This window comes from Anguilla rostrata, chromosome 3, assembly GCF_018555375.3.
Source record: "Anguilla rostrata isolate EN2019 chromosome 3, ASM1855537v3, whole genome shotgun sequence".
Lineage (NCBI taxonomy): Eukaryota > Metazoa > Chordata > Actinopteri > Anguilliformes > Anguillidae > Anguilla > Anguilla rostrata.
Genome location: NC_057935.1, coordinates 58,555,920 through 58,569,224, shown reverse-complemented (window position 1 = coordinate 58,569,224; position 13,305 = coordinate 58,555,920). Strand labels below are relative to the sequence as shown.

General features: G+C 52.7%; 1 protein-coding gene across 1 annotated transcript in view; it reads right to left on the bottom strand.

Annotated features, from left to right (window-relative positions):
- Positions 1–13,305, bottom strand: part of LOC135251351 (transducin-like enhancer protein 1) — a 30,582-nt gene that overhangs the window by 9,892 nt on the left and 7,385 nt on the right. Inside the window, exons 2-11 of the mRNA XM_064328706.1 lie at positions 12,832–12,995; positions 8,747–8,810; positions 7,316–7,360; positions 5,665–5,727; positions 4,844–4,948; positions 3,243–3,441; positions 2,790–2,806; positions 2,240–2,335; positions 1,323–1,367; positions 1–89 (exon numbers count right to left, since the gene is read on the bottom strand). The exon at positions 1–89 is cut by the window's left edge and continues 73 nt beyond it. Of these exons, the coding sequence (XP_064184776.1) occupies positions 1–89; positions 1,323–1,367; positions 2,240–2,335; positions 2,790–2,806; positions 3,243–3,441; positions 4,844–4,948; positions 5,665–5,727; positions 7,316–7,360; positions 8,747–8,810; positions 12,832–12,995 (887 nt within the window). The remainder of the gene's footprint in view (positions 90–1,322; positions 1,368–2,239; positions 2,336–2,789; positions 2,807–3,242; positions 3,442–4,843; positions 4,949–5,664; positions 5,728–7,315; positions 7,361–8,746; positions 8,811–12,831; positions 12,996–13,305) is intronic.

Sequence of the window (13,305 nt, the reverse complement as noted above, 5' to 3'; positions counted from 1 at the left end):
GGCGGGGCCTCCTTTCGGGAGGCGGGGAGTTTCTCCAGCCCGTTCTCCCGGGACGAGTAGGACTGCACGCTGCGGGGGGACGAGGGGTCCTGGGAACGCACAGAAAACAGGAAGACCTCACAAACCAGTCACTCAGCAGGGCACACACACACACATACACACACAGGAAGACCTCACAAACCACAGAACAGTCACTCAGCAGGGCACACACACTTACAAAACCGGAGAACGTCACCGTGATGTCTCAGACAAAACTGCACCATCACCAAGAAGGCACACTGTGGCCGTAATAATCAATAATAGTGCTCAGTTTGCCCAAAAATATATATATATACAATTAATATCACAGACAAAAGCAAATACCACTACAAAGCTAACCATTACTTTACACAGATATACATTACTACCCCAAAAGGAAACTGAAGAAGAAATAGGACAGCTATAGGGGGTGGGGGTCTTTGGTCCGCATCAGAATGCGGGCAAGGTCTGTGCTGTCCTGACCTCACATCACTGACCAATCACAGACCCTCCCCCCACACACACTGACCAACTGCCCATTCACACCTGCTCACTGAACAACTTACATCATTTCCTGCTCACACCCACCCCCCCCCCCAAAACTGCAACGGAGAACCTGCATCCTTCAGCCCAGATGAACAGGGGCTGGGACCTGCCAGGATCAGGATCAATACATCAACGCATCACTTCCTGTCGCAGCCATACACTTTCCTGCTTCGGACCTTTAAAATATTAATCTCAAGACGCAATCAGTCGCACACTTCCTTGAACTCACTTCCTGACTCTGTGACCTTGGAGGAACATTTTAATCTCAAGGACTGATGTCAGTGCAAATGAATCAGGGAAGAGTGAGTGAGAGAGAGAGAGAGAAGCAAAGCTAATTTTAAACTTTTATAAGCTCTTTATTCAATATTTAAAGAGGGCTATTTGAAATGACCAGAGCAATAAAACCCATCAAAGGAGAAAAGAAAAGCCCCAGAGATTAAGGAATGGAGATGAAGGAGAGGAGAACAATGGAAGAGAGATGGACAGAGAAAAGAGACAGAGAGCGACGAGAAACAGATGGAGAGATGGACAGAGAACAGAGACAGAGGGACGGACGGAGAAACAGATGGAGAGATGGACAGAGAACAGAGACAGAGGGACGGACGGAGAAACAGATGGAGAGATGGACAGAGAACAGAGAGACGAGAGAGACAGGCTGACGAGGATTCCGCTTCAGGTCAAAAAACCGCTTGCAGAACCGAACGAGCCAAACAGAAAACGTTAGAAATATATAAACAAATATATATATAAACTCGAACCTCATCCACGACCAGGTTGTCATCGCTCTTGTCAGCGTCGCTGCCCTGGAAGACAGAGAGGCATGTGAGATGGGGGGGGGCAGGGGGGGGGGCTTTGAAAGCTGACCAGCGCATTTCCTGCCAACAAGGAAACATTTTACTATGAATTTAACTGGACATGATTGGCCGACGGACTGACGCCAGCTTTCACATCTGCTTCAGTTGAGTTTAAACCAGAGCGATCTTCGTGTTTTTTTCGTTTTTTCTTTTTTTAAACCTCTCCTTTCGTTCGTGCCAGTTTGGTTTCACACCACACAAATTGTACCGGACTTTTTTTTTTTTTGTTACCAAGCCAACGGCGCGGGAGCCTGCTCACTGGTTTGGACGGGCGCGGCGCTAATGATGTCATCACCTCACGCGTCGTCTTTAACGCGTGCGACCGCCATCTTTATTTTCTGGAGTTTTGGAGCGGACTCAGCGCAGAACGCTCGCTCTCTCTGTCTCACACTCTCACTCTCACTCTCTCTGTCTCACACTCTCTCTGTCTCACTCTCTCACTCTCTCTGTCTCACTCTCACTCTCTCTCTCTCACACTCTCTCTGTCTCACTCTCTCTGTCTCACACTCTCACTCTCACTCTCTCTGTCTCACACTCTCTCTGTCTCACTCTCTCACTCTCTCTGTCTCACTCTCACTCTCTCTGTCTCACACTCTCTCTGTCTCACTCTCTCTGTCTCACACTCTGTCTCACTCTCTCACTCTCTCTGTCTCACACTCTCTCTGTCTCACTCTCACACTCTCTCTGTCTCACTCTCTCTCTTGCTCTCTCGCTCTCTCTGAACTGTGCCGATTAGCAAATCCAGGCTAGCTGGAGCAGAATCCTGGGGTGGACTTTCTGACTCTCTGAACCTGGACCTTTCAGCCCGGGAGAGGACTCACGTAGTCGGTCATGAACTCCTTCTCCTCCGGCTTCCTCCTCTTCCCGTTGCTCAGGTACTCAGAGCCCCGACCCTTATCTCCATTGGACAGGGAGCTCTGGGAGAGGGGGATGAGAGGAGGAGAGGAGAGGAGGAATAAAGCGAGAGCAGAAGGCCACGGGGGGAGAGAAATGAGAGGTAATGAGAACGCACACTCTGACAGAAACACCGAAACAAAAGAGCCCGTCGAAATGAGAGCTCTTTTCTGACGATGTCAGCGTGGGACGGGTACTTAGCGCGCACGCTAACAGGGCGTCTGGAGAGGAAAAGAACGGAAGACATTTCCCGACTGAGAAAAGAGCGAAAGAAAAGGAGAGGGAATTTTGCAGGGGGAGACTTCAAGAGAGATAGAGAGGAAAGTAAAGTAATGGAGAGGAACAGAGAGAGAGAGAAAGAGAGAGAGAGAAAGCGGTTTGAGAGGGAAAGAGAGATAGAGAAAGCGGTTTGAGAGGGAAAGAGAGAGAGAGAAAGCGGTTTGAGAGAGATGAGCGGTGATGGAGCGCTGTACTCACAGGTCCCGCCTCACGGTCTTTATCCAGCCCGGTCAGCCACACAGCCCCACGTCCCCAGCGGTCAGCAAGAACAGAAATGAGGAACAGCAATGTGATTAACCCACCAACCAGAGGGCGCCACTTAGAGAGAGCGCCAATCAAAAGGCACCAATGAGAGAGGACCACCCAATCACAGAACTCTGACTGGGGAGGATCACCGGTCACCATAACCACAGCATCCGACCCTGGCCCCGCCCTCAGTGATGCCCCACCCCCAGTCTGGCCCCACCCTGCATATAGACCCGCCCCCAGTCTGGCTCCTCCCTCAGTCTGTCCCAACCCTGAGTCTGGGCCCACCCTCCATCTGACTCCACCCCCCCCCCCCAGCCTGGCCCCGCCCCCAGACTGGCTGCATTGTCCGCCTGTCCCCGCCCCCAGTCAGGCCTCGCCCCCAGGTCTGGCCCCGCCCCCTACCTCTGTGTTGCTCGGCAATGGCCTCCAGGTGAGCGCGCTCCTCCTTGGCGGCCAGCTGGGCCCCCAGGGCTCCGGGGAGGGCCAGCAGGCCGGAGCCGGCCCCCAGAGCCAGGCCCGGGTGCTGCAGGCTGGAGGGGTGGGCCCCCATGGGCAGGCCCTGCGCTGCATGCTGGGATAGGTGCTGAGCCTGCAGCTGCTGCTGGAACGGGGAGGGGGAGGGGGAGGGGGGAGGCGCACGTTAACACAGCAGGGCGTGGTCACCTCTGCTGGGGGGAGGGGGAGGGGGTGGGGGTGGTGACTGCGCAGCCAACCGCAAAAACATTCACTCAACAACCAAAGGAGCTGACCGTGACCAAAGACACTGAAACACTGTGACATCACACTGTGACTGTGCAAACTGAAACACTGTGACATCACACTGTGACTGTGCAAACTGAAACACTGTGACATCACACTGTGACTGTGCAAACTGAAACACTGTGACATCACACTGTGACTGTGCAAACTGAAACACTGTGACATCACACTGTGACTGTGCAAACTGAAACACTGTGACATCACACTTGACTGTGCAAACTGAAACACTGTGACATCACACTGTGACTGTGCAAACTGAAACACTGTGACATCACACTGTGACTGTGCAAACCGAAACACTGTGACATCACACTGTGACTGTGCAAACTGAAACACTGTGACATCACACTGTGACTGTGCAAACTGAAACACTGTGACATCACACTGTGACTGTGCAAACTGAAACACTGTGACATCACACTGTGACTGTGCAAACTGAAACACTGTGACATCACACTGTGACTGTGCAAACTGAAACACTGTGACATCACACTGTGACTGTGCAAACTGAAACACTGTGATTATGCAAACAGTGACTGTGCAAACGGAACCACTGTGAACCAAAAACCCTTAAACTCTGTGCACCATTTTCTCTCTAGGGCACTAAGCAGGCACTCTGCTCTTACAGGAAGTCTATTACCGGAGCCTGTAAACAGCCCAAGCACAGTGACCATTCTCTCTGATAGAGTCCCCATCACCTCCCTGTTAGCAGTTAGCCTAAACTGAACTCCTGACGCGGGCTGGGCTTCGCTCCCCCCCTCTCTATTGACAAGTTCCTCCTGAGATTTCTTCCCACTTCCTCACATTATTGTTTTTCTTTTTGGCCAATCAGTATCAAGCTTTCCAAATACTCCTACTTCCTGTCATGAATTGAACGGAAGTCCACCATACTTAACGAGCTCAGGGAACCCTGGGTAATCACGCCAAATTGTCAAATATTCATTTATAAGGGAGCTGATTGCGTTAAGAAGCCTCACTTTTCAGCCTCGCTGCAAACGCGTTAGGTCATTCCCTCCAAAACGCAGAGCAGTCAATCCACCGCCCTCAACCTCTCAACATCTCACTCTCTTTCTCACACAGAATCCCCCCCCTACCTCCCTCCCTCTCTTCCTAACTGTGTGTACATGAGGTGTAGGGAACAGGACAGCTTCCCCCTTTCCAAAAACCAAACAAAAAAAACAAAAAAACAAAATGAACAAAAATAAGTAAATAAATAGATGGAAGCAGAAGATGGAGGTACACACTGTGGGAGGCAGAAGGGGGAGTCCACGTACCCCTATCGCCGCATTCAACTCCCCCATAGTCACCTGCTTGGCGCGTTCCATGGCCTGGACCACCTGCTGCTGGTGCTGAGGAGGAACAAACCATTACTGAATTAGAGGGGGGGGGTGTCAGAGGTGCTCGACGGTGTCAATGCCGAAAATACTAAAATGAACACATATGCATGAGTCCTAGCAACACAAAGGCTGATTGGATATAACCTCAGGACTAGCTAACAGCAAGCACGCTAACACGATGACCATGTGATCTTTCAGAGCTAGTTCAGCTGTGAACAGCACATAAATTGGGATAATTAGCTTGTTAAAAAAAGAGGTGGTAGTGTCCTTTCATTAGAAGTACATGCTCCTGTGCCGTCTTCTCTGCGATTGTGTGCGTCTGTATCGGTGAGTCTGTGAATCCAATCGTAAATAGTAAAGCATAATGGCTGGCATTTTATGCAGCACTTTTCTCACACTCCGAGCACTTTACAGTGATGAGGGGGAAACTGGCCTCAACCGCCACCACTGTGTGATGCATGGCAGCCATTTTGTGCCAAAACGCTCACTACACATCAGCTGAGGTGGAGAGGGAGAGAACGATATTCAGCCAATTATCCTAGGGGATGATTAGTTGGCAGGTTGAGAGCGCCAGGTTGGGAATTTAGCCAGGATACCGGGGGGGAACCATTACACTTTGCAATGGATGCTGAGGGATTTTTAATGAGCACGGAGAGTCAGGACCTCGGTGTGTGTGTGTGTGTGTGTGTGCGTGTGTGTGTGTGTGTGCGTGTGTGTACTGCGCTCACCTCCTGTGACAGGAAGGGGATGAGTTGGGCACAGATCACGTTCAGCCTCTTTGCGATTTCCGTCTGCAAAATAACAACAGGGATAGTAGCTGTCACTCACAGGCTCACAGGACAAGAGGCTCCACCCACACCACACAGACCCCTCCCCCCTGCAACACTGACCCCGCCTCCAGCCCAGCTGGCTCCACCCACAGCTCTGCAGAACACTCACAGGCATACTGACTCCACCCCCCTACCACAATGACCCTTTCCACACTAGCCAACCCAAGCTCCACCCACATTTAAACTCCACCCACACAGGGCTGCTTGCAGTACCCAGACCAGCCAGTAGAGGGGGTGGGGGGGGGGGGCTCTGTCCCACTGGCTCATCGTGTGGAAGGACAGAGGAGGATAATCACCAGGGTACCTGAGCACTGGGCGGACACAGGGAGCACAGGTGGAGAGTCCAGGTGTTATGAAAGTGAAAGTCCAGCCGTGTTTTTCCTCCCACCCATGAACTCGCTGAGCCAGCAGCTGATTTCAGTGATTAGCTCTACTTCCCGGCTGGGGAATCCAGGTGGATGGAACAGAATACTGGGACGGACTTTTGGACTCTCCGAACCTGGATTTTGCCAGCTCTGGCAGGGTGAAAGGAGGCAGACGCGAGGAGAGCACGAGGCTAGCCACAGGACGTAGCGACGCTCGGCTCGTTTGCGCCCTCGTTAAACGCACGTTGGCGCGCTGCGGGGGACGCGGCAGGCGTCCCAGCGCTTTACCGCACGCGAGGCGCGTCCTCAGAGCCGCCGGCGCAGAGCGCCACCTGTAAACCGCGGAGCGGAGCTGAGCAAAGCGGAGCGGAGCCGGGCGGAGCGGCTACACGTTCGGCAGCGAGAAGCTAGCCGCGGCGTCCGCAGCCCCCTGGGAGAGAGCTGCAGCGCCAGGGGGGAAGCGGCAATCGGCTCCAAAGTGCTGGGGGGGGGGGGATGGGGAGTGGGGGGGTGATTGCATGTACCACCCCCCCAACCTCCAGCCCCCCCCACCCCCGCCACTGGTCCACATCAGCAACTCAGATGTGATTTATTAACAGGGTGGTGAACACCTCAACCCCTCCCCTCCTCCTCTCTCCCTCTCTCCCTCCCTCTCCCTCCCCCTCTCCTCATTCATCTCCAGACAGACAGTGACCACCCCTCCCCCAACCCCCACCCCACCCCCCGCCCCCACTCTGCTACAGAAATCCATCACCCACCCTGGGAGAAACAATGATTTCTTGTTAGTAGATGGCAACGGGCAAATTACATCTTCAGGAGAGAAAGAGGGGGATAGAGGGAAGGGAGGGAGTGGAGAGGGGGATGGGGAAAACCGGGAGAGAGAGAGGAAGAAGGCAGAAGGTGGGAGGGGGAGGGAAAAAGGGAGAGGAGGGGGGGACAAATAAACCTAATAAATTAAAAATCTTTTCCTTGTTTTGTCTTTCAAACAGAAAGCAAAGAAAGCCAAAAGTTTTCCAAGCAGTTCATCCCCCTTTAAAAAGACAGAGAACGAGAGACAGAGAGAGACAGAAAAAGGGAGAGACAGAGAGACAAAAAGAAGGAGAGAGACGAAGAGACAGCGAGGTGGTGCTGCACATGTCATCCACAGGACGGTTACCTGGCACAGAAGAACAAAAGCCCCTCACCTGTTTGTGCATTTCTATGTTCAGGCCGTACGACATCTCATAGTACTGCGAACGAGAGAGAGAGAGAGAGAGAGAGAGAGACATCTCAATAAGCATTCGTCACAACAAAACAAAGCAGCCAGCAAACCCAGAAGTTAAGGACAGGAACACACACACACACTTGCTCGCTCACACACACACACACGCACGCACGCACACACGAACACACACACACACGTCTGCCTGCAAAACAGACACGCACAAAAAAATCCCTCAGTCTGAAGCCTTTTTTAAAATTCAAGTCAAAATAAATAAATAAACAAACAGCAGACACCCAAATGCCAATCTTCAAAAGGAGGAGGGGGTGGGGGGGAGGGGTGGGGGGTGGCACACCCGTTCTGAATTAGGCTGGCAGGCGGCTGCTTTTCAATAAACCAGCTCACTCCTGACAGCTGCCTGTTGTATTCCTAGCGCCTGCCAAGATTCTACTGTTGCTAGGCGACACCGAAACTTCAGAGTTAATTGCCAAAAAGAAGAAGGGGGAAAAAAAAAAAAAAAAAAAAGGACGAAGAAAAAAAACGAGTCGCTCCCTGCCAAGAACCCGTCCCGCGCCAGCACGCATCCCGCCCGAACCCGCAGCAGGTGCGGGACCGCGTCACGAGGGGGGAGGGGGGCGGGGGGGCGGGCGACGCCGATTCGAGGGTTTTAACCACAAGGGGGCGCCTGGAAACCTCAGAGCCGGTTCCCGCGGCGACGGCGGCCTAGCGCCGAGGCCTCGAACCCGGGCCCGCTGGAGGCCTTTCAGGGCCCTGCTGGGTTTGCGGCTCGTCATCGCATCGCTCGCGCTCCCGCTAGACCCTCCAAAAAATCTTTATTCGAGACCCCCCCCCCCACCCCAGGGTGAGGGCAGCAAACTGTACCCAGCCCTGGGTGGGGTAGGGGGGGGGGCGAGGTGTGACCAGAGGTGGAAAATCCAGGTTCAGAAAGTAAAAGTCCTCCCCAGTAATTCCTGGCTTAGTTCCAATCACCAGGATTGGACGATTAGCACAACTCCTCAGCCAGGACTTTCACTTCCTGACCCCTGAACTTCCCACCTCTGCATGTGACAGGGGAGCTACCAACACAAGCGGCGACAGAAAACACTCAGCACTCTGGGAAATGTAGGCACTCAACCACGATTTAACCCCCCTACGTGTCAGAATTAATCAAATAACCGCTCCATCCAATGTAGTGTTAAAGGCCCCCGATGAAGCCTTCTGACAAGCACTGGTGCTCAGTGTATGCGTTTGTATTTCCGCACCATGAAGTCTTGTGCTTTGAGCGTGAACACTTCCTGGGTCAAAGGTCGGGGGGCGGGACAATAAGAGCAATGGGGGTGGGAACAGTCAGCCAATAAGATAAATGGGGGGGAACAGTCAGCCAATCAGACCACTGTAGAGGGCGTAAACTCACCATCACATAGTGTCTCTGAATCTCAGTCTTCTCTGTAGCCAGCTTCTCACACTCCAGCTTCAAACTGTGAGAGAGAGAGAAGGAGAGAGGGAGGAAGGAAGGGAGGGAGGGAGAGAGAGAGAGAGAGATTAAAAAGCACACATTAGTTTAACAGCACAGTACACACACACACACACACGCACACACACACACAGCAGAAGTGAATTCCACTCAGCAGCAGGTTTGTGTTTTCTTTGGGCCAGGAGCCCAAGCTCCGTGAATCTGTTTACTTTGGCCAGGTGAGTCTGCAGCAGAGGACCCGTGGGTTAGGAGTGAGTCACTGTCCTCCAAACACACACACGCACACACACACGCACACACTCGGCCGAACACACACACAAACATAAGCAGAAACACACACCGAGCAGCAGAAACAGGGGTTCCCCAAAACCCCCAGGACAGATCCAAAAACACCAGCCCTGCTCGCCCCATCCACCAACACCCAAGGCCGTATTTCACCCCCCCCACCCTCCCCCCACGTGGCTGCCATGGAGACGCATTCACAGGCGAAGACGTGGGAAATAACACTGTGATTAATGTGGCCCCATTACCAGCCTGCAACAGGTAATAAGCACACGCCCGCTCCCCTCCAGCGCCTGCTGGAGCTGCCGCTGCCCAAAATGGAGTCATTCATCACCCCGCCAGGGACGGCCATTAATCCCCCCCCCCAGAACTTTCACCCAGGAAGAATCTGTCTGTGCTCCCCTCCCCACTCCCCCCCCCCTTACACACACACACACAGAAGAGCACACACACACACTCACGCTCACATAGACACATTCAGTACACACAGACAGACAGACACACGTACACACACATCACACACACCAACAGACACGCACACACACACACACACACACACACACACACACACACACACACCAACAGACACACACACACACACACACACTCACGCTCATACAGACACATTCAGTACACACAGACAGACAGACATAGAGACACACGTACACACACACACACACGCACACACGCACACACACACAGTGTCTCATTAACGCAGTGCACACACACACACACACACACACAGTGTCTCATTAACGCAGTGCACACACACACGCACACACACACAGTGTCTCATTAACGCAGTGCACACACACACACACAGTGTCTCATTAACGCAGTGCACAGGGGTCTGATGGATACCCAAACTGACGGCCTCACAGTATAACAGAGAGAAAAGGTGCTGATGCAAAGGACAGGAAAAAATGTAGGCCAGCAGAGACAGATTACAGCAATTCCCCCAAAGAGCCTTCCCACAATGCCACAGTACACACATACACACACACACACGCACGCACGCATGCACGCACGCACGCACGCACACACACACAAGCACACAGACACACACACATACACTCACAAAGATACGCGCAGACAGACAGAAACACACATACATACACACACACTCACACACACACTCACGCAGACACACACAAACAGACACAGACAGACAGACAGACAGACAGACACACATGCACATGCACACAAGCACACTGACACGTACGCACGCATGCACACACAGACAGAAACACATACACATACACTCACACATACACTTACACAGACAGACACACCCATGCAGACAAACTGCCAGAAACGTTTCTAAACCACAGCGCAGAACTTAAAAACAACCCCCCCTCCCCCCTGCCCTCAGCACACACAAGGGAATTCACAAGCCAACCATCACCTCCCAATAACAAACACACAGGCCACAGAAACACAGCCTTTACAACCCAGAGCAAAGAGCCATAACTCTAACCACAAACACATGCTCAGTCACTCTCACACACACACACACTCTCTCTCACACACACACACACACACGCACACACACACACACACACACACACTCTCACACACACACACACACACACACACACACACACACACACACACACACACACACACACGTAAAACGACTCGGATCGCATTGCAGAGCCACCCATGGCTTCAAGCAAGGAAACCTCAACCACAAACCCCACAGGAAGAGCTGGTTTAAAGTGTAGACACATGTTCTCTCTCTTTCTCACACCCCCACACACACACACACACACACACACAAAACAAAATAAAACTCACAATAGTTGTGGGTGCACGTACGCAAACACAGTCACACAAATACGAAAACACACACGAACACACATGTGCAGGCACACATGAGCACACACACCACAAACCCAAACCTCTCCAACACAAAACAAACACATACGCATACACACACACACACACACACACACACACACACACACACAGCAAACAGGTTCCACTAAACACACACACACACACTCTCTACACAAAACACACACACACACACACACACACAGCACGCCAGAGAGACCTCATTCAGAGGGTTGTCTGAACTAGTCATTAGAAGCCATTAAAGATGCACAGGAGCGCGTCCGCACAGATCTCTCCACAGGGACTGACGTTAGCGCACAGAAAGCAGCTAATACCCTCTTCACACTCCCAGACTCCCCCCGGAGTCAGGACCCCCCCCCCCCCCCCCAAACTCATCCCCCCCCACTCCCCCTAATCCCCTCTCATTTCCCAGCATCCTCTTTCCTTAAAGACCTCTTCAGACCCAGCAATCAGCCACTAGCCAGGATCAAAATGGCTAAAAGTGGAATTAAGCCCTGCTATTACTGTGTGTGTGTGTGTGTGTGTGTGTGTCTAGGGGTGTGTGTGTGCGTGTGTGCGTGTCTGAATGTGTGTATCGTTGGTTCATTCTGTCTGTTACTGTTGAAGCTGTCCAGGTTGTTCCTCTCTGGTCTGAGGAACACAGTAAGGACAGGAGCACTAATGACAGGTACAGGTCCATGGAGGCTCATCCTTCACCTGTAGTTTAGTTTAGTTTAGTTTAGTTTACAGCCATTTAGCAGACGCTCTTATCCAGAGCGACTCACTGGAGCAATGCAGGTTAAGTACGTTGCTCAAGGGTACAACGGCAGTGTCCTACTGGGGACTCGAACCTGCGACCTTCAGGTTACAAGACCAACTCCTTACCTATTATACTATTACACACCTGCACACACACACACACACACACACACACACACAGTACACACATATAAATACATATGTACACACACCATACAGACACATGCTGTACATATGCATGTACACACACACACACACTATACAAAAACACACACAGACACACACACGCGCAAACACACACACACACACGAGCACAAACACACACACACACACAAGCACAAACACACACACACACACACACGTACGCACGCACACACACACACAGAGCAGTAAATGCAGGGTCTCTGTTATATATGCTGATGTATCAGATGTCACATCTGGCCCACCTGTGATGCAGAAGCAAGCAAACAGGAAAAAGCTCCCTGTGAGTCTCTCTCTCTCCCCTCCTCCCCCCCCCCCCAAAAGGGTTCTCACATTTCGCCAAGCTGCCCACTTCCACCCCCCTCCCTCTCAGATCCCAGCCCCTGAGTGCACTGTTTTACACCCACGCCCCCCCCCCCCCCCCCCCCCCTCCCCTGTCTGGTTCCCATCACCAGGGCCTTATAAAACAGCCACATGCAGAGGCAGGTCACATGACCTGAGGGAGGAGGTGGGGGGGGGTTGCTGACTACACCCCTCAGGACCTCAATTTCCTCCCGGTCGCCCTGGCAACCTGCGGTCTGTCTCAGATTCCCACTCTTAAGATCAGCCATTTACACTCTCCCACACCCACACACACATGCGCGCGCCACAAACACGCACGCACAGACACACACCAAAATCTTCCGACAACTCTGCGACAAAAGGTCACTCAGGAACAATGCAGACGAAGCTCTTTTCCCCCTGTGTTTCTGGGCATACCTGTAGTAGCCTATGTCTGTGCCTACCGGTAGTAAGAGGCCTACATGTGTTCCTGGGCCTACCTGTAGTAACAGGCCTACCTGTATCTCTGGGCCTACCTGTGGTAACAGGCCTACCTGTGTTTCTGGGCCTACCTGTAGTAAGAGGCCTACATGTATCCCTGGGCCTACCTGTATTAACAGGCCTACCTGTGGTACTGTGTCTGTAGAAACTGGAACTCCTCCTTGATGCGGTCCAGGGTCTCGGGGTAGGTGAGTTTCAAAGCCTGTGGGGCTCCAGAAGCTGCCGCTGCCGCTGCTGCTGCTGCGGCGGCCGCTGACACCGAGGACCCCGGGGGTGGCTGCAGAGGTGCCTGATCAGAAAGAGAAACCATTCAGCTCAACTAAAGCTCTGAGGAGCCAACCCACAGCAGACACTGGGGGGGAAACACTGCCAAACTAAACAAGACACAACACGGGGGGGAGGAGGAGGAGGGGCAGGAGGAGGAAGAGGAGGAGGAGGCGGGGGGTATTAGTTTTAGGGAAAAACTCGCAGGTAAGCAGGGCTGCAGGTGCGAGAGCGGATGAATGAAGGGACGACAAACTCAGGTGGGTGGAGACACTTGGGGGGGGGGGGGGCGCTAGCAGAAGTACTGAGCACACACACACTCACTCACTCACTCA